This window comes from Stegodyphus dumicola, chromosome 8, assembly GCF_044657685.1.
Source record: "Stegodyphus dumicola isolate Sdum_Otavi_A_Nest chromosome 8, ASM4465768v1".
In the NCBI taxonomy this organism is placed as follows: domain Eukaryota; kingdom Metazoa; phylum Arthropoda; class Arachnida; order Araneae; family Eresidae; genus Stegodyphus; species Stegodyphus dumicola.
In genome coordinates, this window is record NC_140775.1 from 122,213,794 (window position 1) to 122,240,135 (window position 26,342).

The following is a 26,342-nucleotide window of genomic DNA, read 5'->3' on the forward strand; positions in this document are numbered from 1 at the left end:
TTGTCTATTTTATTTTTAGCTTTTTAAGTCATTTTACCATTTTCATCATAACTTAAAAGTATTTTGATGAGAAGTGTGCAGAAATAGATATTTTGGTCATCTGGGACAGGATATTTAAAAAGACATAGCTTTCATCTTTAAGGAAGGGAGGATAAAAATTAACAGAGTTTTTTAGCAATGAAATGTATATAATAATGAATTGAAAGTTTTTGTTTGTTAGTTAATGTATAAACATGCAGTGGAATTATCTTACAATAGCTTTTTAGTGCTTTATTAGTGTTGTTGTGAATGTTTAATTCACAGTGATTAATAAATTGAGGTTAGTTTGCACTAGCATTTTTATAGAATTAATTTTTCTTAAATAGGTGTGATCTTAGCGAAATTAAGATTGATTATGACTAAGATAGTTTTTGAAGCTGTGGTTTCTGAGAATATGACACCTATGTAAAATTTGAAAGTGTTTGAGCTGTAACCTTACAGTTAGCTTTGTGGATTTTAATTTTAAGTGCCAACAAATCCCATCCACAGGTTATAATGATGGGAATGAAATGCCATAGTTCATGCAGACAAAAACACAATAATATTCAGTTTACATTTTAATAAGTCTATACTTCAGATTTTAACACAAAATTGTTGTACAGATAACAGTCTATTTGACTGTGCGTGGGTTTCGGGATAAAATTTAGATATCGAGTCATTCATAATTAATTTTTTTTCTGCACAAGGAACTCTAATTCTTTATTGAATATTAACACATTAAACTTTCAACTGCAACTTATCATTTTAGGCAGTTACTCCATGGAATCATCTGTACTGGCCAGGAGTAACAGCAAAATTCACCAATAGTTAATTCTCTGCAGCTTCATTGTTCTCGGTCACACAGGTGCATCTAAGCACAGATTTCAGACAACAACTACAGTTAAAAATAAAATCTATCTATATTCTACACTTCTCTTGTAAAAGTCTACATAACTTCCTGGAAGGAACGAGCTGCATGACTAAATGACAAGTGATGGTAAAGATGCAAACTAATAACCAGCTTGTTAGTTAAATAGAGTAAATTGTCAAAAGGAGAAACTTAATATTTCTATATCTTATGTGTTAAAAACATTTTGAAAATTTTGCCATGTAATCAGTCTTTTTTGAAAAAATCAAATTGATAATTTTTGCTGAATTATCAATCTTGTATATGACTGCATTTAGTAATTCCTTTGGACTGTTCCTCATGCAGTGGATTTGTCAGAGTTAGTGTTTGTGAGTTAATCATTTGAAGCATTTAACACTTGTTTCCTTCTGAATTTTCTTCTATGGTAAATAAGATTTATCATTATAATTATTCTTAATTATTATAGATGTTTGTAAATCAGGTATGATTGATTTATTTTGCACCATTTACTGATTGAGTTTTTTTAAAACTTTTTTAGCCGGTAAAGGTATAAGTACATTATTTGGTAAAAAGATAGTAGTTTTGATCCTATCATATTGCTTATCCACATATTTATTAAATAAAAATATTATTATTTTATGTTTTAATTAACAATAGCTAAAATGTTTCCAGTGTATCTAATGAAATTCAATCAAATTTCAATCCTCAGCTGTTGTGTTTGATCAAGACCTTAATGGGAGTATCTGGCTTAAGCATATTGGATTTATTGTTGATGCAATTAGCTTTAGATTCACTATGATAATAGTTATATTAACATATAAAGGAAGTATTATGCTTAATTGCATGTAACAGATACTTTATTTTTTTAATCTTTTATGCAAAAATTAAAATTTTTTTTTGATATATGTACTTTTTTTATAAGTACAAAATCTGCCACTAGTTTTCCAGCATTTTATTTCTTGTTACATTTGTATCTGTAATAACTAACGCATCTTTTTTGTTTTAGAACCAAACTACATCAAATTGCTGGAAACGTGCCATAGCCCATTGCACTATCTTCACATTAGATAAATTTTTAGAAAAGACTTTATTTATTTCCTTTTCTCCTATGATACTGGTGACTTCAGTTTATTTTTATATGGTTTTGGAAGCAATGGTTTAGTATCATTCAGTAGATAACTCTTTGTATCATATGTATAATATGCAGCTGAAACTGCCATTTGCTTTATATGAAGTTTAAGAATTACAAGTAAAATATTATATGTATGAAACTAGAAAACTTCCTAAAAGCATATGTTGAGATTTGACCAGTTTGTATTCTTTGTACTATGGGATTACTGTAATGAGAATAAGATCATTTTTAATTGTTTGTTGGTATTGGGTTAAGGGTGTAATAAATTGAACTTGCTATTCAACTTGCATTTTTCAAGTCTTGAAAACATGACTTAAGATATAGCATATTATGTATCTTTACAGAATAGGATTTTCTGAAATAACATGGCATTTTTTTAACATATTTCTGTTTTTATCAATTTCATTAATCATTCATCAATCATTCAAATTCATTTCTGTCATTATCAATTTTTAAATTAAACTTAATTTCTCCTTTCATAATTTGAAATTTAGATTTAATCCAATAACTTTCATACTTTTTTCCTGATTTCTTTTATAAATTTCCACCTTAAAATAATTTTTAAAAGTAAAAAAAAAAAAAAAAAAAAAAAAAAAAAAAATTGAATTATAAACTATAAAAGATATCATTTTCTTAAAGCAGAAATAGATGTATTTCTAAGTTTACTTGCAAGAAATTAGAATTTTTTATTCAAAGTTTCTAAAGATGAATTTATATGTTGATACGTTTTACAATTTATTATATTTATTATAGGTGATTGTATTGCCAAATGTGGTTTATGCACTTTGTTGCAATCTTCAGTGAACTGCAATAGTTATTTTTAACCTTAAATTTCCAAATAAACGTTTGCTGAGGATTATGGTGTATAGAATTTCTTTATTTTTGTTTTTATTTATGATATATAATAATTATGTATTAATTTTATATGTAGAAGTTATTTTTTACATAAAAAGCTGTTTTTTAAATAAATGGATAAAGAATATTAATCAAAAGTTAAAATTTTTTTCCTCTCTTTTTAGCAAAAGTAAATTTTTTATGCGATAGTCTTCACTAAGAAGAGAAAAGTTGAACAGAACCTGCAGTTTTGTGGAACCTCACTGCCCTGGGCTAAGCAAGTCACTTATCTTGGGGTGATTCTCACAAATTCTCTTACATGCTCCCCACATATCCCTCTATTATTCAGAAGTTTCAGATTCGTAAAGCTAAACTTTCAACCCCTTAATTGCCCAATACAGCATTCTGTGTATAGATAATAAGTTACTCATTTGTAAATCTATTTTGCATTCCATCCTCTGTTATGCTTGTGTAGTCTGGGCGTAGTCATGTAAAACTCTACGTAAAAATCTGCAAACTGCCCAGAATGTTGTTTTGCGGCTAATTACAAACACACCGTACTATATTAGAAACAATGCAATTCATGCGGAACTAGGCATAATTCCGCTGAAGTTTTTACTTTCATCTGGCCAGACAGTTTCATGTTCGTTTACATACTATAAGTAACTCTGAAATCAGAATTTATAATTATGATTATAAGAACAATACTAATAAAAAAAGGCCAATGTTCCTTCTCAATACAAATGTAATCATGAAGTCTGAATTTTTGTATTTGCTTTGTCATGTTATTCGGTGAACTGTATTCAGGAGCTGGTTGACTTTGGTTTTAACAACAAAGATTATCATCACAATATATTTATTTTATCATTCATTTATTAACCATTTCGTAGTTATCAAGGCCTCTAAACATTTTAAATTCTCAATCACATTGCTCTAAGCTCTGTTACAGCAATTACACAGGACAAAAAAAGTACTCAATAATGATATGTAGATCGAGAAAAAAAAACTCGCTAGCAGCACTGCCTATCGGCAACTTTTACTCACTACTAAACACATAATATTTTAGTAGTGAATACAGAACGTTTAGTAGATAAATGTTTAGTAGTAAATATTTGTGTGTATTGTATGCATTTGTTCACCACTAAGACCTGTTGATTCAAAATTACCTTGGTAACGTAGATTCAGTTAGATAGCTTTGAGGCTTGAATTTATAGTGCATGAATTTTTTCAAAATTTAAATTTAAAAAATACTATATCTCAAATAAGTTACTTTGTAAAATATTTCAAAACTTTCAATTATGTTGGATTTGGGATAAGACATCAACCTAGGCACCCAGGTGTATCAAAACAGAGAAAGAGTAAATTTTTACCTTTGCCATTTTATGATCAGCAATTTTACTTACCTTCATTTTATGCATGATGAAATTTCTTGTATCACAGACATATTTTATTTCTAAATACTTGAGCAATAGACCAAAAATATTGTAAATGAAACATGCTATTTTTTGCTACAGAAATTATTAACTGTGGCAAAAATTTACTAGAATGTAGTAATTTTTTTTCCTTTTTCTCTGTGATACGTATAAAATATGTACTGTTGTATACTTGTATGTATTTTCCATTGAAAGATGTGTTACCCATGCTTTACAGTAATTTCTCTTTCAATGCAGAATGAAGTTTTCAGGAGCATTGTGACTTAAAACTGGACCAGAAAGAATTCTTTTGAAAGAAATGCTGTTAACATGTGTAAAATCAAATAAAAATTTCATTTATATGAATAAACAAACTTAAAAGTATACAATGCAAATGAATGAATAGAAATTTTTAAAAAGACTATTTGAATCATTATAATTCAACCACGCAACTCTAATTAAAATAAAATTCTTTAAACAGGAAAAAAATCTAAAGATAACATTTTGATTTAAAAATGTAACATAAACATAAAAATATTTCCAAGAAAGAAGAAATGAGAAAATTTTTTCTGCACATACAGGATAAAAGGCAAAGTAGAAAGGTTAACGTAAACTGACAAAAGAGAAACATAGCAAAGTAAAACATACCTTTAGATAATGTAGTAATCTTGTTTCGGGCATAGATTTTAAACAATATTCTGTTGATTTCAAGGGTGATTTCTGTGCCTGTTCACCCTCAAATCAGTAGAGTCTTGGTTAAAATCTATGTGAAACACCAGATTATTGCTTTGCCTACTTGTATGATAAATTGAGAAATTTGCCAAGTGACTTAATCTTGGCAGAAAGGAAAAAAGGGGTGCCAAACTACATTTTGAATTGCTTCGGAAGTTTCTCATACAATATTCAGACATAATTTGAGCCTTTGAATCAAAATATGGAAGAAAAAAAACACATAAGAATGTTATTTCAGAAAAAGTCTGATTTCTGTGTTAAAATTTGCATCTTAAAACAATACTAGTTATAAATCTAATATATATATCTAAGTTGTGCTTTTGAGATTGAGAAATGAAAGTTGAGTTTTGGTAATGGGTCAAGTAAAACAGCCTTTATTCTTTTCTTTTCTTTCTTTCTTCCCCCCCCTTTTTTTTTAAGTTGATGTACATTAAATAGAAGAAGAAAAACTAGTTGTTCTATTTTATTACATAAAGATGTATGCCAGGATCGTAAGTTTACCGTGAACTGAAAGATCAGCAAGTCCATAAAAGTAACAAGCATATATATATATATATATATATATATATAACATTTGACTGCAAATGCAAAATAGACCCTAAAAGCAGAACATAAATAAATAAATCATTTTACAATATTACAACAATGCAGTAAAAATGAATTAAATATTTACAGATATGTATAGCAGTACTGTACATTTATGTTTACATTATGTTTATGTTTGGTTCTAAGTTGTGCTCTATTAACAGAAAAACATATGTAAAATTTGAAAAAGATAACATTGAATAAAACAAATAATTAAATTTTATCTGTAATAATTATTTCTCTTTAGGAGTATAAAATAAATAAGTACAAATTTGAAGTACATTTCATTCATTCATGGCTTGAATGAATATGAATGGTCAAATATTGATGTATGCTTGATTGCTAGTTAAGGAATGAATTCATTTTGTGTTCTTGGGGAAATCTGTTTGTTGTTCACATTTTACTATAATTCTTCTGCTTTAGTTCAAAACTTTTTTTAATTTGTTGCACTTTTTTCCATTAAAAAAACAGTTATGCTAATTTTTATTAAAAGTTGGTAAAATGCATTGTTTCTAATTTTGAATATTTTGTTACTTCTGTGAGAAATCATTGCTTCCTGTACTTTGAAGTTATTACAATCTCCTAGTTAATTATTTTTCGCATTTGTAGTCATCTGTTTTTGAAACTGTTAGAAATTGTTTTATGTATTATTAGTATTATGCTTTAAAATTTTTTACATTCCTCCTTAGCTTTAAAAAGATGCAATTGAAGCCTGTTTCATGTTTATTGATTAATTTCATTGTATATAGTTCCTTTTTTTTAATATAGTACAAATTATATTTTTGTATGCTTGTTTTATTCAAAATTATTATTCTGGGCAGTATTTCACAACCGTTCATAACTTCTGTGATTTTATTTGAATTTCATTTTAAAATTGTGCTGTGCATTTGCAGTTGGAAAATTATATCTGCATTTTTAATGATTTGATTTTCTTCCATTCTTTCTCAATGTGTGTATTTGAAAAGTGCAAAATTCCTGGGTAATAAGATTAGATACTTTTAATGAACAAATTTTATAAAGCTTATATTGAACTGGCTCTAGACTAATAAAGAGAATAGACAAATTTTCATTGTCTTATTTAAGGATTTTATTTTTTGAATATGTAAAAGAAGAGGATATTTTGTTTAGAATAATATTAAAGAAGTACTTAATTTTTTGTTTATTTGTTTTTGTTTTCAATATTTGCATTAGATGTAATTTTAGAACATGTTCAGCTTTTCAGTTTGCTAAAGATCTTCTAATGTTTATTTCAAACTGAATGTTTAAAAGACTTCCCCCTCCTCCATTAGAAAATAATATTTTTAAAGCTAAATAATTCGAGCATTTTAAAATGTTATATTCTGTTATTTGTATTTAATTTTGTTTTTAAATTTCAGTTTGCTATTTTACACTAACAGATAATTTTTCTAAAATGCTTATAAAAGCTATTTATGCAAGTTCCATTGTAAATTGTAATGGAAACGTTTTTTCAAGTTTTACTTATCTTTTGGTATGTTTAAATGTACACATCTTGGTAAATTGTGCATGCATGCTCTTGTTGTAAATAAGAACTGGAGAAGTAAAAATCTGATTTATTGTTGGATATTTTTATATAAGCTCTTATTTATTTTGATAGGATTCCAGTTTTATTGGTTGAGAAGCACTGTTATTTTATGATTTACAAGAAAATTCTGTGATTTTAAAGCAGTATGAGAAGATATGTATTTGAGCTAATACTGGAGCAGTATCCTATGGTTGTCTAATACATATATATTCATGATGCACTTGAATGCCAAACATTCTTAATAACTTTTTTTGATGAAAAGTGATATACATTGTAGTGTGATAGTTTGTAATATGAACTAAACTATAAAATAGTTATAGTTTTCATACATGATATATTTTAACTTTCTTATACATATTCTAACAAATTTCTTGACATTTTTAGGTAATTAAAGTATGCATTTAAACTTTTCATGGTTGTATTTATGGTTCCACTATTTTTTTAATGTTAACTATAACTCAAGTTTATGTTTAAAGCTCATAAACAAAATGAAGAGTACAATATTTATATTTTAATAGCTAACTGAGATATGTATGTTGTGCTATAAACTATGTTAAAGAAATAATTCTTGAAAGAAACTTTCTTTGCATAACATGTAACTTAGCTAGTAGCAAAGGCATAAATCATCTGTGTTTTTAAATTTAAGTGCATTTTGAATGAGAAAAAGAAATTATTTTATTAGTGGTAATGCAAAGTTTGTGTGTGATATTTGGTTTATTTTCTCTTATATTATTCCTTACTTGATTTAGTTTTACCAAAACTATTATTTTCGAAAAAATTATCTGTACTATTTCTAAACTGTGATTATGTTTAGTAGTTTTGCAGTGCAATATATATTTTTTTATTCCCTTAATTCTTAACTGGTAAACTTGTGAACAGGCACATTTTGTAGATTTCTGTGTTAAATAATAAAAAAGATTTAAATGTTTCATAATTCTTTTGCACATGAATAGAATAACTAATAAAATATTATTTATAACCTAAATAATAAGTATAATATGCAGAATTTGCATCTGAATAGTTATAAATACATATAAATCCAGTAAAATGTCTTTTTCTTTATCAGAAAATTAGTGTAAAATATGTAAAAATTGTAGAAGCAGAATATTTTTGGATGTACAGTGTATATAATTCTACTTTACACTTTGCAGTTTATTTCCATAATGCTTGTACAAATAGAGAAAGCCATGAATAATTGTATGCTAGTAAGTATTATCAGTTATATTAAAGCTGTTATAATATTAATTTACAATAAAAATACCTGCATTTAATGAAAAATTTTATTAAAAAAATTCTTCATTGTGAAATTCATTAATTATTTAAAAACTAATAAAATTTAAGCCTAAAATATATGTATCTGTATTATATCGTTTTTGAAAGAATAGTCTGAAGACATTTTATTGTAGTTTAAGCTATGTGTAATATTAAACCTAATTTTAAATGATTAGATTGTAATAGAATGCGTTTGATTTAATACATATTTACAGTTATTTTGACCATAATATATGTTATTTCATAAACCTATAAAATAAAAGAATAGGTTTTTATATTCATATAAGCACACCTTAAGCATTCTGAATGTTTTATTTTTTCTGTGTGTATTTTATTATGTATAACAGTCTCATTTTTGCATGATAAATTAAATTAAGGTATGCAATGAGAGGGAATTTAAATGTTTGAAAACAAAGCATAATGATGGTGAAGTAAGTATAGATTTTTGTTTTTTCTTGCACTCTGTTGATAGTAAAAGACAGTGGGATTCTGTACTCCTTAATTTTCCTTTAGTGTTATAAATTTTATTTTTAAAATTGGGGTGCAGTTTTTTAAGGATGAATATTTTTAAATAAACAACTGAGATTCTTGAAAACCTGAAGAAATATCTTGAATGACTATACATGGTAGCCCTCAAGAAGAATTCATAATACTGTTAACTCTTGAATGATGTAAATATGAACTACATGATTGCATTTTTATGCAAAATGTTTCTTACCACATAATTGTATTAAGAAGGTTTATGAAAGTTTCAAAAAATATTTACATGAATTAAATAACTCAGAAATATTATGAATGCATAAAATATAAAGGTAATAATCCATTTTTATGATTTGCTACTCTAAAATATGTATGCATCTGTTATAAAATTTTATTTTTGATATGTAGTGTTAGAAATACATATTTTGTAGCTAAGAAAATATCAGTACGGGAATAGACAAATGACTCATCTTGCAAACAAAAAACATTTGATGTTAGTAAGTACACCACAGTATTGTTTTTACTCTTCCTTATGATTTCTTAAGAACATTTTCTTTCCTCTAGCTTATTTAATAACAAACAAATAATGTTTATTATATATAATTGGTAGAGTTTGTTTAAATTGACTATTATGGAATTGGCAAGGGTTTTAATTGGAAGGAACAGTTAACAGTTATAATTTTTTTGGGATGTAGAAATATAGAGGATCATTCAGAAAGTTCTGCATTTTTTTGATGATAAATGTAAATGAAGCAGTACTAAAGCATAAAATTTCATTGAGTCACATAAACAATGTTTCATTCTATGATTTTTTTTGTCATCTCTATGTCAGGAAGTCATTAGGTTTTTATGTGTAAAGAAATTACTGAGGTGCTGTTTGACAGTCTGAAAAGAAGTGACACGCAAGCCCTTCAGAGAGAATTTTGAAATGACATGAAAAGAGGAAATCCATGAAGGCAAAGTGTATTGAATATGGAAGTGATACAGAATATCCCAGTCATGCTCAATAAGTTCATCGAAATTTAGAGCCATGGATTGTCATTATGCAAGGCACCTTAACAATTGGTCAGTTCTGGGCATTTTTATCGATTTCTGGTTTTAAAACTGCCATTTGAAGATTTTTTTGAAGAAGTTATTGTGTGACTTGGTAGCACTTATTCATAGTATGCTATTCCTTGTAGTCCCATCATACACAAAGCATTACTTTTTTTGGGTATGCAGCCCTCTTTCGATGCCATTAAAGAAGGTTCTTTTTCTTGTAACATTATTGTATATTATCCACTTCACCAGTAATGAGGTGTTATAAAAAAGGGACTTTTTCATTATCTTTTTTGACTATCTTTCTTGTTTGATTATCTTCCATAATTTTTTTTTTCTATCAGTAGGAAAGAATCACATGCCAAAACTCGAGCAAGCATATTTTGCTCCTATTAAAGTATGGTTACCTATACATTGCAGTGACCTTCATACCCAATCTTCTTCATATGATTAATACTTAACTCAGTCTGTCTGATAGTTTCTTAACTGTATAATGTGGATTTTTACTTGTAGCTTCTTGTAATAAGTCCTTGTTTACAGAGTATAGTCATCCAGTGCATGCATTATCTTTGAGGTTGACACTTCCATGCTTATCGAACCACCTTTGAACTATTTCAAAAACCACACTTTTTTCATATACAGCGCAAATTTTAGGAGAAATCTGACTGATATTTCTTTCTTTTTTTATTATATAAGAGCTTGCAGTGACAAATATAAACTTTTACTTTCTCTATTCCTAGCAATGTACTGAAAAATATTATGCCACAGTATATGCTAAGCAAGCAGAAAAGACTGTATTTAAGAATCCGCTTTGGTAAAGGTCACTTCTTATCAGCAGTAACCAAATAATTAGAAGGAAGTATCTTGTGATTTGGAAAATTGTATGTCTTTCTGGATGATCCAGTCTGTTGCATTTTAAGAATGATAAGAGCTTCGACCCTTATAATGACATCCAAGGTTAACTGTATATATTAAATGCAATGTCTAACATGCTTTGTTAGATAGTTGAACCTTAAATTTCATGTACCTAAATTCATAATTATGTTATATTAGAAAATAGTGGTATAAATTCAGTTTTTGAACAGTTTTAGGGTATGAAGATTTATTTGCTGTGTAAGCTGTAAATGTGACATGTCAAGCAATTTACATATAGTGTTAAATCAAAGAATTTACGTTTCTTAATATTTCTGTGTTATTAAATTTATGTCAACAATGTTGATTAATTAAGTACCATACTAAATCTGTATGGTGAGAGTACATATTTTATTAGCAGTTGATGTATATTTTTGCTGTAACTTTATTGTTTTCAAACATGGTTATTAATATTTAGAACTTCTTGTCTTTTTTATATTAAATTGTGATAATAATGATCATGTATTGATTAGATGATGTGTGAAAAAAACCTGTAAAAAGCATGTACTAAATCAATTCATGCAAAATGTGATTTTTTTCCCACCCTTTTATAATCACTTCCAGAGTGTTTGAATTTATTCTGTGATTAAAATATTATGGAGGAAAACATTTATAATCTTTTCTGCAAAATGATTGAAGTAACTTCTCTAAAATTTTATTTTTCTTGTAATAAAATCCTTCAGATTATTTTTCTTGTAATAATCTGAAGAATATTAAAACTTTGTAAATATATCAGTGCTCTCAAACTCAAATTGCATGTGGGTCGAATGCACAATCTAAAGGTAGCTTGTAGGCCACATTTTTTTTTTTAACAAAATGCGAGTGCATTTATATATGTGTGTGTTTTTATATTGCACCATATACACAACTAATGTATGCATATCACCCTTTTATAGTTTAATCACCCTTTTATAGTACGACAAATATAGTGTATGTTTGTAATATGTTTTGAAATTATATTTTAAAAATTTAATTTACCTCGAGTAGGGCATACCTGAAAATTTATTTCATTGATATTCAGTTCTAGTTTCTAATCCCCCACCCCTCCCATGCTTTTTATTTCTTAGACCTGTAATCTTTTTCTTATCTTCCAGGCTAAAAAAATGAGTTTCTTTCTTTCAGTTAAATTCTTTTTTCCATTTTCTTTAGGTGCGTGTACCCTTACAGATATTTATCTAAACATAAATAATAATTCTAACTGAAAAAAAAAAAATATATATAAATTTTTATTTATTTTCTGTCTAAAATAGGAAACTGGCATTTATTTCAAACACTTCTAATATGCTACATTAACCACTAAACAACTTAAATTAACAAATTTTACAAAAATTTCCAAAATTTACTGGGGAAACATAAGTGTGGCAAAACAGGAGAAAAAACAATAACACCTTTCTTTTATATATTAATTTCCCCCCTTCACATGCAGAAAAAAATGAAAATATTTGTATGTAAAGAATTATAAACTTCTTACAACTTGCTTTTTACTTCGTATTTCTTACTTTGTTTCTTACAACATTTGGACACCTGATGGCAATTTGGTTCTGATAAAATTTGAGTCTGAGAAGATGCACTAGAAACTCTCTTCATCACGGATTCTGGATTTTTAACTATCAGTCATATTCTTTTCTCAGACTTCATTAATTTTTAACTGCATAAAACACTGTTCACATATAAAGTGATTATACTTATTTAAAAATTCGTAAATGAAGGTATTCATAAATGAAGGTAATCATTTTTATTAACAGGGAAGAGTAAAATTACTTAAGCAAGAATTCGTCTATTTTGATGTATCAGATTTAATAAATTGTATCTTTTAACAATTTTATCTTTTAACAAGTATGAATTAAATTAAATCAAATCAAATCTGTATATTTAAATCCTTGAATAAGATTGGTGTCATCCTGGTTAGGTAATTAGCTTCATTTGTAAACTTTGTGTGTTAAAAAACTTTCGTTTAAATTGTAATGCTGGTAATATAAAATTGGATCACAAATGATTGAAATTTTATTATTATTATTATTATTATTTTTCAGATTCTTGTCATAACAGTGTTTCTTGCATATTTTTGGATAGGGCAGGATTTAAGATATAGGAAATATTTTGATTCAAACTGCGTTTCTCATAATTCCGTTTTAACTTTAAAAGGTTTAATACAAGTATCCATGTCAAATGTTAAGTTTATTCTTTCCTTTGCAGTTCTTTATTGAGAAATTTACATGCCTGGTTAAAGCAACATGAAATGCTAGATCTCTTATCCATGTGTCATTACATAACTCATCAGTTATTTTATTTATTCATTTTTGTGACATGAAAATTTTGATTTCATTTAAACATTACTACCTCAGCTGATTACACTAAATAATTTGTCTGTGCTCACTTACTCACTTTCTGTTTCTTCAAGCAATGCAACAAATTTAATGATTCCGAGCTCATTCGCATATAAAATTTGTTGCTTTAATTATTGTTTCAGTAACCTTATCAATCTGCAAACTTTTGGCACAACATTTACAACAAATACAGAACTAAAATGTATTCAGGGGCTGCCAGTTTGAGATCATTGCAATATATGACTCAGTGTCATTAAGTGGAAAGAATATGTTAGTTTTATGTCAATTATTAAAGTATTTCTAAAGCTTTCTTGTAAAACAAGATAACCAAATGTCTTGAAATATCTGCAAATGCTGCTGTGAAACAGGTTGTAGTGTTGATCAGTAACTGTTGCAAAAAATGCAATAAATTTTTTGAGTAAATTTTTTTCTGCATACATTCGTAGATTGGATCTAGCTGTGTATTTAGCTAATGATACTTCAATATATTTAACATATTTAATAACGGGTAGACTTTCTGATGTTTTGATGACTCATAAACATTCAATGACTTACATTGCTTCATCTTTACCATTTCATTTTAATGTTTATTTCATTCCATATCATTGTCATGATAGTAAAAATACATCCAAAAATTATTTAAAATGTATTATTAAAAAATTGAGTAGAAATATGCATTCTTTTTATAATTGTTGAATTTTATTTGAACTGCTTTTGTTGTATTTATTAATATGTATATCTTCATTTACTTGTGGTTGAAATAATTAAAAAATGTGTCTCTGGAAAAATTCAAAATTTATTTATTAAAATTCCATTTATAATGTAATTATGAATTAATTTATATAAGATTAATAATAATTAATTATATGTATAATAATAATTATTAGTTAAATAGTGTGTTTAGTAAGATTTCATTTGTAACTGATGTAATCATTGTTATTAACAGGGAAGAGTAAAATTACTTAAGCAAGAATTCGTCTGTTTTGATGAATCAGATTTAATAAATTGTACAATTGCTAGAAAAAATGGTAATAAAATATTGCGTGACATTTAAATGCAAAAAAAAATTCCTTAAATTGTTTCAAAAGTAAGATCTGAATTTAATGCTGTTAGATAAGTCTTATATTTATAGCCTTCATTAAAAGAATTGAGGATTAGTACATCTGTATATATATATTTTATACTTTTTTATATAATTAATAAATGTGTAAGAAATTTCTGCAAGACATATCTCCCTCTTATCGAGTAGTTACATGGTTCTTTTGTTCAAAGCGCCATTATTTGTATTTTTATTCTCGTATGTGTACCCATGATATCTTACCGTACCCCCACCATCACACACACACACACACACACAAAAAAAAAAAAAAAAAAAAGATTTCTTGCAGCTAAACTGTGTTATGGACTTTTGGCTATTAAGAATTATATTTGAATATATAAAACTTGCATCAACATTCTGATTTGTAATTGTTTAAATAAGGTGTCTTTTTTAAATAGTGAAAACTGGCATATTTTTAAAAGAGTTACCTTTTTTTACTCAGCGAATGCATTAAAAATGCAGATTTGTTTTACGTAAAGGCTAATTAGAGCCCTAGTACATTTTGTTTTATTATTATTATTTCATGTGGTAGAGATATAAGGAACTTTAAAGTATGTCAAAATATGAAATGCTAATATAAATCTAAGCATTTAATTAAACCTTTTAATATTTTATTTTTGTAGGGCATTGTGCTAGAAATAGCGTTTGCTAGTTGCTGTTGGCAATATGCTAATAATTAAAAGTACTGCATCATTTGAGAATATCAGTACTGAGAAAAATTACTTCAAAATTTTTAGCAAATATTTGGAAAAATGACAAAATTTTGCAATTGTATTAACTTTCATATTCTGTTAGCATTTGTATCGCATGATTAGACTGTTATTCATAAACTTATGCATTAAAATTATTTAAAAGTTTGTGTGTTTAATACATATGACCTAATTTTTTTAAAAATTAAATGTAGTAATGAACAGGTCCAGCTCTAGCATTTTCAGCTTTCTAGGAGATCAGTATCGTTGGCTTCCAGCATAAAGTAAATATATCAGTATTTAAAGCAAAATATGCTTAGCTGGCACCTTTCAGAAACTGGAGTGCTGTTGCTTATGTTGCTAGCCAGCCCTAGTGATTAATATATCTGAGATTGAGCATTAAGTCTGAAATCCGTCCGATAAATTTCGAAAGTATTTCTGTCTGTTTGTCTCTCTTTTTTGTTTGTTATTTGCTTGAAGTAACTGTGCAGCATATAGAAATATTTAAAAATTTTTAATTATTGGGAATATATGCATACTGAATTGAATTCTTTTATAAAAACTCTTTACTATATATTTTAATGAACTTGCTATTGGCCCTAAATAGATGTTGTGACAAATGAAGCGATTTTTCGCAGAAATTCAATGTTGATATTTAATATTTATGAATACATTAAAATTTTTAATCAAAATGATTGCACTTGTCAAAACTGCACCAATAAAGTTTTTAATGATTTACATTACCATGATACCATAATTTAAACATTTGAGTGAGCTCTATAGTCATAATTATATATTATTTCATTATTAATGATTGATATTTTTGCCAGTTAATACTAATTTTTATAGATTCATCTTTTTTTTTTATATGCAAGTAAAATATCCTTTTAAATGCTGTATAATGATACAAAGCTATGAAGTAGCTACCATTAATCCTTTGAGGAGCATAACTGCTTTCATCCTCTCGTGAGTTATCATTTATTAAACATTATCTTATTATTTAAATCATTTTTTCCTATTTTCTTTAATAATCTAAATATTATAGAGAACGTGATTTTACGGAAATAAAAGGTTCAGTTAGTAATTGTACAAATATAGCTAATTAATGCTGTTTAAATGCAGTTCTTTGTAAACTAATAAAATATGGTTATTGCTTAGAGGGTTTATTTGTAAAGTGATAGTACTTGAGCATTCTAAAAACTAATTCAGAAGTCAAACAACAAAAATCAGTGTTATATTTACAAAACTTTCACAGGACTAGTTTCGATGGTTTTACCGAACCACCATCCTCAGCTGCAAAACCGCAAATGAACAAGATAGAAAATAATGATTAGATAAGAAAGCCTGGACAAAAATAAGCAAGTGGCGCCATCTGTTGGTGAAACCAGAACTAAAACATAATTTCTTTAAAGGCCGAAGGCAAATTTGGAATGGAATTAGGATCGTTAACCAGAACAGAAAGATTTTTATGAATGTGAAATGCCTCTAGAAAATCCAGTTCTCCAATGGAAGATGTTTTCTGAATAATTTTGGCAGCAGAAAAATTGAAAGTGTGGTTTTCGGACCAACAATGTTGAGCAACAGAAGACTTCTGTGTTTCCTTTTTTCTAACATATGCCTCATGTTCCTTGACGCAAAATTTTAAGGCTCTTTTAGTTTGGCCAATGTAAATTAAACCACACTGGCAAGGTTCCACTACATAGACGATACTTTTACTCTGTTTGAAGGTAATAAAGATGATTTAAATAAAGTTCTTTCAACAATGAATTCTATTGATCCTGCTATTCAGTTCACTTTTGAACTTGAGACTTGCAATTCTCTTCTGATTCTCGACATTCTGGTCACACGTAACACATCCAACTTCAGTACTACGGTTTACCATAAACCTTCATCGGTTTGCCTTCCACCACACTTTAAATCATGTCATCCGACTAAACAAAAGTTAGCTTCATTTTATTCCTATGTTTTCCATGCTCTTCAAGTTTGCTCCTCCGAACTAGCCCTTGATGAAGAACTAAATTATTTAAAAGCAATAGCTATTGCCAGGGGCTTTTCACCCAACATATTAATCAAGCAGTTAGAAAATTCTCATCTCAACACACTAAAAGGCACACTCTTGTTTTAGGAGATTATAAAATTCTGTTGTCATTCCCTTCTTTCCATCAATTAGCTATAAAGTTGCACATATTTTGCAGAAATTTAACTTTCGGGTTGTTTATTCTCTCATCAATAAAATTCCGAGTTCCATACTCAAGGACCCAGTTCTGGATATGAATTCCTGGGGTATTATAGGTTTCCTTGCCAGTGTGGTTTAATTTACATTGGCCAAACTAAAAAAGCCTTAAAATTTCGCATCAAGGAACATGAAGCATATGTTAGAAAAAAGGAAACACAGAAGTTCGGATGTTGGTCCGAAAACCACACTTTCAATTTTTCTGCTGCCAAAATTATTCAAAAAACATCTTCCATTGGAGAACTGGATTTTCTAGAGGCATTTCACATTCATAAAAATCTTTCTGTTCTGGTTAACGATCCTAATTCCAATCCAAATTTGCCTTCGGCCTTTAAAGAAATTATGTTTTAGTTCTGGTTTCACCAACAGATGGCGCCACTTGCTTATTCTTGTCCAGGCTTTCTTATCTTATCTAATCATTATTTCCTATCTTGTTCATTTGTGGTTTTGCAGATGAGGATGGTGGTTCGGTAAAACCATCGAAACTAGTCCTGTGAAAGTTTTGTAAATATAATGTTGATTTTTGTTGTTTGACTTCTGAATTAGTATTTATTCGGCGTGTTATTGTGTCTTAATTCTAAAAACCTTAAAAGTAATTTATGAAAGCGTACCAAATAATACATAAATCTTAAAATAATTTTTACACATCATGAAAGCATGAAAGATATGATGCACAATATATATATAAAGTAGAAATAATGTACGAGCATTAGTACTATAATAAAGAAAATACGGAGTAAGCATAAGGTTAAGAGCTGATAGTAATGAAGGTGATGTATTAAGATCATTTGAAATCATAGTGTATAGAAATATTTGCGACTAAAGAAGAATATCCATTACTAATAATAAAAAGAATATCCATTACTAATTTGAAAACATGTAAACAAATCACACGTTTTTGGTGTCTACCATTCTCACTGTTGAAAGCCAAGATTCTTTCTCTATTGCAGCAGATGTGAAAGCTTGAAATAAGACTGGACGACCTAAAAGATGCTTATTCTTCTATGTTTTTCTATAATACATTTCTTCGTACCACCTAACCTCTTGGTAGAATAATGATGTCTCAGTCTCCTGTCAGTTGTTAACAGTTCTTCATATAACCTCCTAGCAGTTTGCAAATCTGCCTTAGATATATATGCCGTATTAAAATAATGTTAACACTTGGTCATAAAATGTTTATATTCATCAACGTCCTTTAGCTTGGTTGAAAAGGTGCAATCAGATCTTGTTAATTGTTGTTTGTTTAAATCCTTTGAATAGCATAGCTTCAGAACCTAATTTTCTGTAAATGCTGTTTCTCATTGAAACTTTTATCTTATTAAGAGCATATCCAATATTGTTAATATTACATATATGAAATCTTTCCAAGTTATTCATGTTTTGAGTTTTGTCCTAAAAGTAAAATACTTTTTTGAATTTTTTGGTTAATAAAAACAGATACAAATATAGGTCAGACATAAAGTGAAGCAGCATATAGTGAACTTTTTGTAAATTAAGAAGTAACTATTAAATTCTACTTGAAACTACTATCATTGTTTAAATAATCGAAATATTTGTTATTATTTGGAGTAATTATGAAAAGGAAATTTAGCAGCATTCTTTCATTAATTCTGTTCACTTTTCTATTCAAGGAAATGTTTCTTTACAAATTACTGAAATACATATGCAGTTTATTTCTCTTAGAACTGTACTTTTTATGGTAACTAAAACAGCTTTACGCAGAACAAAATTGAAGGACAAAAATTTTAGTTTTGTAAGAATAGTGCAGGAACATATGGAAAATAAACTAATATCAAATATAAAATTAACTAAAATTTCAGTCTTAGATTAGTATTGGTTTATTGAAAAATTTTGTCAGTTTTGAGGGAGACAAGTATGAGGTTCTTTTTAAGCAAATATTTTCACGTGTGCATCAGAAATAGGTTCATTTCATAAGTGAGATGAAATAATTAAGAAAAACATGGAAGTAAACGTAATGCCATTTATTGAGCAAATTAGAAATCGAAAACTATGCTGTGAACCTTCTATTTCACTTGTTTATATGATGTATTGCTTCCCAAAGAAGAAAAACCTATTTTTGCCACTCTAAAAATTCAGTGAGTTTTTCTTATGAAACCACAGTCTGAGATTAAATCTGTTTAATTTCATAATTGTATAGAAGCTAGTAGTAACATGTTAAATGTGTCTAGTTGACTTTTAAAAGTGATTATTTAATACTTTCTATGAAGAGACAAAGTGAAATTATTTAAACATTTAGTTAAATTTTTATTTTATATCTTTAGATTTTTTGGGGGGAATGGTAGAAATAAAATGCATTTAATTTAAATCATAATAAATTTCATGTAAGCAATGTCTAATGACTTTTATTTAAAACAGTTTCTATTATATATGAATCCATTAGTACTTTAAAAGTCTTTAACAGATTAAATATAATGGCTCTTCTATGATGTTCCTATAAAGTTTTATAAGCTTGTTAATAATGGCCTTTTGATCTTTTGCTAATTATTGAATATTGCTGTAGTAATTTTTACATTATTCTATTAACTAAGTTAATTACATAATATTTATTTAATTATTGGTAATGTGTAGAACATATATATGTTTATTAAATTGTTTAAGTTGACCATTTTACTGCTGAATATCAATTATGATGTTTAAGTTTTAACGATTATTTCATCTTTTTAATTGTAGCTATATTATCACTTTGACTTTCATTATCAGATATGTTGGATTGTAAGTTTTGATACTAATGTATGTAAAAACGAAATTATACGCTATTTAGTAATTAATAACTGCTAAAAGTAAGAATGAGGTGAAACTTAAGAGTTTTTTAGGAAATACACTTTTGATTCTTGTGAGATGGAGCATTTGAAATCGATAACCTTAAACAGTTTAATATTTGTGATTGCTTGCTGCACGTTTGTCATTTCTTTGTCATATGAAAATTTTCTTTGTATATCTTGGAAAATTTACCAGGAAAATATGCTATTAAAAACAGTTAAATTTTTGTTACAAGTAGATATTTAAATAATCAGACATCAGTTTCATACTACTTGCTTCATTTGGATGTGCTCTTTTATTTATTAAAACAAATTAATACTATTACATGTTTATTTAAATAAAAAGGCCAACATACAAATAGTAAAAAATTATGTTTAATCCTAAATTAATACATATAAAAACTTAATCTCAAAAGTTGCTCATTTTTTTGCTTTAAACTATTTTCCCCCCTTTTCTTAAATGTTGAGGCATATCCGCAAAAATTAGTTGTCCAAGTTTTTTAGAGGGTGGAGAAATAATACAAAAAAGGGTAAAAAGTTTTGCATATAATTTCAATAATTGTGTAAAAATAGTTTTTAAATGTGTTTAATTTTTAGAAGAGTACTTTTGAGGATATTGCTTGAGGTACAATTTTTGAACTATTTTATTATTACAGTCAAAAGTCGTTAATCCGGACTCGTCGGGACTTCGGCGATTCCGGATTATCGATTTTTCCGGATTATAGATCATCAGTTTAAATCTGGTAAAATGGCATGCAGAAATTATAAAATTAAAAATATGAAACCGTAATTTACGAAATAAAGAACAATTATGATCTAAAGTGTATCAAATTTACAAAAAAAAAAAAAAAAAAAAGCTTAATATTTATTTGTTTACTTTACTAAACATTTCTTTCAATGTAAGTTGTTTAAGTTGCTTCGTTTTTTATGTGATAATACATTCTCTTTAATTCTATAAACAGACATAATTTCTTGTTCAGTTACAAAGTTCCGCTGTTCAAGTCCTATAATTGCTGTGTCGAGAATACGGACTAATTTGTCAATCGAAATTTTTTCGTTTTCAATAACCTCTGTTACTTTCTTCGCTATCGGAAGCGAATTATAATGACGAGGCATTTGATTTAAATCATATCAAAGACGGAATACATCGAAATGAATACTACATTTAGTAAGCAATTATAAGCCAAATAAAATAAAAACATCTGCCCTGAAGATAAGGATAGTGCTGACAGATCAACTTCCAATTAATTGCGCGCGCCGCGGCGTTAAAGATAAACAAAGTTTAGATAAACAAAGGATATGCCTTTATTCATTTTTTTTGCAGCAATTCCACTTTTTGTTTAATGGACTCCGAAACATTCTTTCGCTTTGTAGATCCGTTACATGTTAGTAAATATAAATTGGAAATTCTATTTGACATAATCGAAAGTTCAAGCTTACTTTTATAAAATTCCTCTAACAGTCTGCAAAAAATAATAAGCCGGATCCAATTCGAAGATTAAGGAACAACGCAATCTGCAACATTAACTGAAATAGATAGTTAGATAATTTTAGCTTAGCTTATACCGTCCGTTATACATTAAACGCGCAATCGTAAACGTATTTTGCGCACGCGCACACGCAAATTCGCAGCCGTAAAGGTCTTACGTCAATGCGACGCATGCGCAGAAAGTTTGTAGCTTTGAGGTCCGGATTATAGATCATTCCGTATTATGGGTGTCCGAATTAACGACTTTTGACTGTATATCACGAAAATGGTTTTCATTAATAGTTAATATTTACATAGATTATTATTTGGCTCTTTAAAAAGATCTAGTTGTGTTAAAATATTCCTGATATTTTCTTCTTACACTGAAACAATAATCAGTTTTTCTAATTGTAAACATACTGGAAAAAGTTCTTACTTCAATGAATCTGGTTGATTGAAAACACGGTATTTATTAGTCTGGTAATGCGATTTTGCGTTGTTCCAGTTAAATGTGCTGTTCAAATTTTTCATTCAAGTTTATGCTCATTTGGCAAAATATAAGATATTTCTCTTTTAAATTTAATCTGTCTGCTAAGGATGAACAAACGAAGCTTTCTGAAGAATATTATATTTTTACTTTTGAATCTGATCCAGTTGAATACAAATGCATTGAATTCCATGATGTAGCTAATTCAAAATATTAAATATTTTTATAGAATTACGTTATGTATTTTTCACTTTGCAAATATACAGAAGATATATAGTGTTCCTGCTAAAAGATATTACACAAATAAATCAATTATTCTGAGAATTTCGAATGTTCATATAAAGAAATTTACTATTTCACTTGGTGAACATTATCGAGTACTCCCAATTCAGTAATTAGTATATTCAGTCACTAATACTTTCAAATATAATTTATAATTGCTAGTTCTTTGAGATTTTTAAGTCTTTGGGGGGGAGAGGGGAGGAAGAGGAGTCAGCTGAGTTTTTTTATTGTGACAGTGGTGTAAACCCGTTTGGGGGGGGGAACTGAGAAAATAATAACTTCTGTGACTTTTTATGTTTTACAAAATTTTGAAATGTCCATATGCTTTGTTTGTTGGTAAGAGGAATTGCGTAATCATTTGTTATGAGAGGGGTGAAAGTCCATTTTCCTTATAATGCGTTTTCCGTAGTGAAATTAAACACCAGGGAAGTTAATAAGTAAAATTAGTTCATATATGCACGTATTGAGGAGAAAATTTAAATTTACCGAAAATATATAGAATGAAAGGATTATTCCTTATGGAGGAAGGGAAATTTAAAACTTTAATCCCTTATGGAGGAAGGGGGAATTTAAAACTCCAGATTTATAACAAACCGGCCGAAGTCAAGATAAATATTGCATTTTTAAAAAAGTAAGAATTTCATTTTATCCGAAAAATACAAGCATATGATGCAGTTAGTGCATTTTACATACTTTCTGTGTGTCATGAAACACCTCCTCATATTGAAATGTAATTTCAAACTTATTAGTGCAATGCAGTTCAATTATAAATCAAGTATTTCATTTAAAAATGCTATAATTTAACGATAATAAGTAAGTGTTAAGATAAATATATTTTGTTCTTTGTTCTGATTGAACTGAAACAAAGCCGAACAAAAATATAGTGTAATTGAAGTAAAGTGCAAATGTAAATAATTAAAATTTAAGAATTTATCAAAATGTTTTACGTCTGCTTTATAGCCTTTGTAAACATATATGGATTAATTTTTTAAGAATTTAGAATGAAATTACACGTATTTAATTTGAAAAAACGTGAGCAAATAATGCAAATCTAAACGGTATTGTAGTATTGATTTAAATGCAGATACAAGGGTTGGGAGAATGCACTTATACTATTTCAAAACAAATGGTCCAATTAATGTCGTTTTGAAATAAAAAAATGAAAGTATTTAAAAAAAAAAAAAAAAAACTTGAAGGGAAGTATGAAACTTTTTTGAAGCAAAAGTTGTGGTTTTTAAATCCATAGTTACTGTTTCTTTCCGTTGCTAAAGACTTTTTGGTCGCAGCATCAAAGAAAATCTTTATATGATTCAAGAAAAGAATAAAGTTTAAAGTAAGAAAGAAAAATAACTGATTGTGCAACTAGGAAATAAAATTTCATCTTACTAGTCTTTATATACATATATATATACATATATATTATATATATATATATAAAGAGAGAAACAATTATTTCCTGTAATATTAAAGCTTCTAAATGTGTCAAAGTTCTAATGCATTATGAGAGTTCAAAAAGTAATTTTTTGGTGATGCTTTAGTCAGTAGATTTACTCTGCATGACTTGTTGTACATGTATGAAGCTTCAAAAATTAAGTGATGATAGTATAGTGAATAAAGTTTTAGTTAATTCATTTTTCTATGTGTTTGATTGAAGTTTGCGTTTGAATATTTCATCGGATGTAAATTGAAATGTGCAGAAATTGTAAATATGAAACATATCATTTTAATATTTATGGATCTGTACTTTGTAATGTGAAATCATTTTTATTTATTTATGTTTAAAAATTGTTATTTATTATGTCTCTTTTAAAAGGAATGTTTACATAAATTATTATTTTTATTTATAATTGTCTTTTTTTCTGCAATTGAAAATGTATTTCACAGTTGCCAACTCTCCCGATTTTTTTCAAATTTCTTCCGTTTTTTAACTTTTACCCTTTATCAAGTAAAGTATTTTTGAGCAATAAATAAAATTTATTGAATGAATGAAACTTAAAGTGGGCAAATTTCATTCTAGTGATTTTCAGAATAATTTTTCGTGCTAAGTTATATTTGATATGAATTGTCCTTATCTGTCCCTGACATTTGTAGAACTTAATAGGAAGATTCATCAGTTGCTTAATCATTTAATATTTGTGTTTGTTTTACATGAATATCGGGTGCATTATTAAGTTTATCCGCTCAGTAGTATGTAAATTAATTATTAATTTTTTATAAAGCTAAAAATAGTTTGATAAGCAAATTCCTTCCTTCTCTCTTTAGGATTTTCTCAGTATGAAAGAGTAAGAAACTTGCAAAATTATATTATCTAAAGAACACAAAATTTGGAGTGTATCTAATTAAATATTAATATATTTTATATCATATTATAAGTAGTTGAATGATCTGAATCTTGCATTATAAAATGAATATAAGTCAATTAGAAGTTTTTTTGAGATGGTATCAGAGTAAAAATATTTTCGGAAACCTTTCGGTGTTCCATATTTCAGAGTTGGCAGCTATGGTATCTACATAAGCTTCATAAACGATGTTACACTGTAAGTGCATTTATTCATTTGTGAGACAAAAAATTGTATTGTTAAACAATGAAGGAAAAGGAAGTTGTAAAAAATGTTTCATTAGTGATAAATGCAGTATTCCTTAAAATTTCAATAAAGAATATGGGTTAATATGTTACTTTGTTTCATTCACATTTTCTAACATTGCATTTTATGCCATTTTTATTGTACATTTTAGTTGTAGTACTTTATAATAGAAAATTTCGAAGCGCCCATTAAATCATAATAACGAAATATGTAAAATTTGGATTTCGGAGAATTGTTTAAATATATTTCAGATTAAATTACGATATTCAGTTTTATTTTAAAGCAAACAGCCTGGAATAAATTTTTTGCCTGTTAATAAACGAAGCATAGTTGTAAACAATATGAATTTTTCTCCAATTTACCTTTCCTGCGTGTGTGCAAATCAGAAATTAATTTATTTAAGCTTTGTTCTATTTATTTATTTTTTATTTCGCCTTGCGTCTAACTAGGTCAAGGAAACAGAGTTAGAGATTCATTTCAAATTTGCAAAGCAGATATTTTCTGATTTGTATTTGTATAAATAAATTAAAATAATTTTGGTCATTAATGCAAAATTAATTATATCTTCGATCAAGTTGGATTTTAATAGTTATTCGTAAAACTTTCAAACGTCATTTTACTTTGTGTGCATTTTCTGTGTTTTATCATGTGGGCTTTTGTCTTGAAAACCTTTAAGTGGCCACTAGCTATTCACAGTTCATTTCGCTACAGTCCTTAAAAAGTTTTTTTTTTTTTTTTTTTTAAGTCCAGAAAGGCTGCAAGTCTCGAAACGGTGATGTGATACTGTGATATAATGTATTATGTTGGGTTTCTATTGCCGGAGCAATACTTCCCAGTCATGCAAAGAGTTCCATACCTGGCAAATGAAGAATCCTGAATGAGTTTCCTCTGAGGAGAGAAATTAAAATAGACCGTTGTCTACATGATGCCTGGAAATACATGTCGTGGGACTGTGAGTAGTAATCCATTAACGTTCGTGTATGTCATGCAACACCTGCTTTTTAATCTTCAGATTCAGCAAGTTTAATGAGTGCCATTGCCGCATTAAAACCGGCGAGTAACTTCTCTGCAGTCGTTTTTGCTTTTCTTATTTTTTTCTACCTGCGAAATGATGGTTGTCAAGAAACTGTTGGCTTGTCTGTCTCTTAATCCAGAGCTTCACTTTGCACTTCTGGGGGAGGCTTGAGTTTTCTCTTCAATTTGTCACTGTAGAGGGATGCTTCGACCATTTTCTGCTTTTCTCCTTCTACGTCTTTTATGAATACCAGAAAATCTGCATCTGTTGGTGGCCGAGATTGACTTCTTGGGAGGGGTATTTTTCCTTTCAAATTTTTTACAGTACTTCTTACATCCACGATAATTGGATACATGTTTTTCTTGACAGAAAATACAGGTGGGGGTTTCTTCAGGTTTTAAATCGCACTTCTTACTTCTATGGTTTTTTCCGCATTTACAGCAGCGTTCCGCGTTGTTGCACAAATGCTGTGATTGACCCCACACCTGGCAGCGATAGCACTGAGTGGGGCGTTTCTTCGAAGCAAAATTTTCGATACGAACATTCACGCT

General features: G+C 28.0%; 1 protein-coding gene across 3 annotated transcripts in view; it reads left to right on the forward strand.

The window, feature by feature from the left end:
* The window catches only part of LOC118201042 (uncharacterized), a 100,365-nt gene extending 85,867 nt beyond the window's left edge, over positions 1 to 14,498 (forward strand). For 2 of the 3 annotated variants that reach the window (XM_035373061.2, XM_035373060.2), the window contains exon 8: positions 1,893 to 14,498. In XM_035373061.2, the coding sequence (XP_035228952.1) occupies positions 1,893 to 1,957 (65 nt within the window). In that variant the 3' untranslated portion in view covers positions 1,958 to 14,498. The remainder of the gene's footprint in view (positions 1 to 1,892) is intronic. The other variant, XR_004760187.2, reaches the window with a different exon arrangement.
* Positions 14,499 to 26,342: the final 11,844 nt, after the last annotated feature.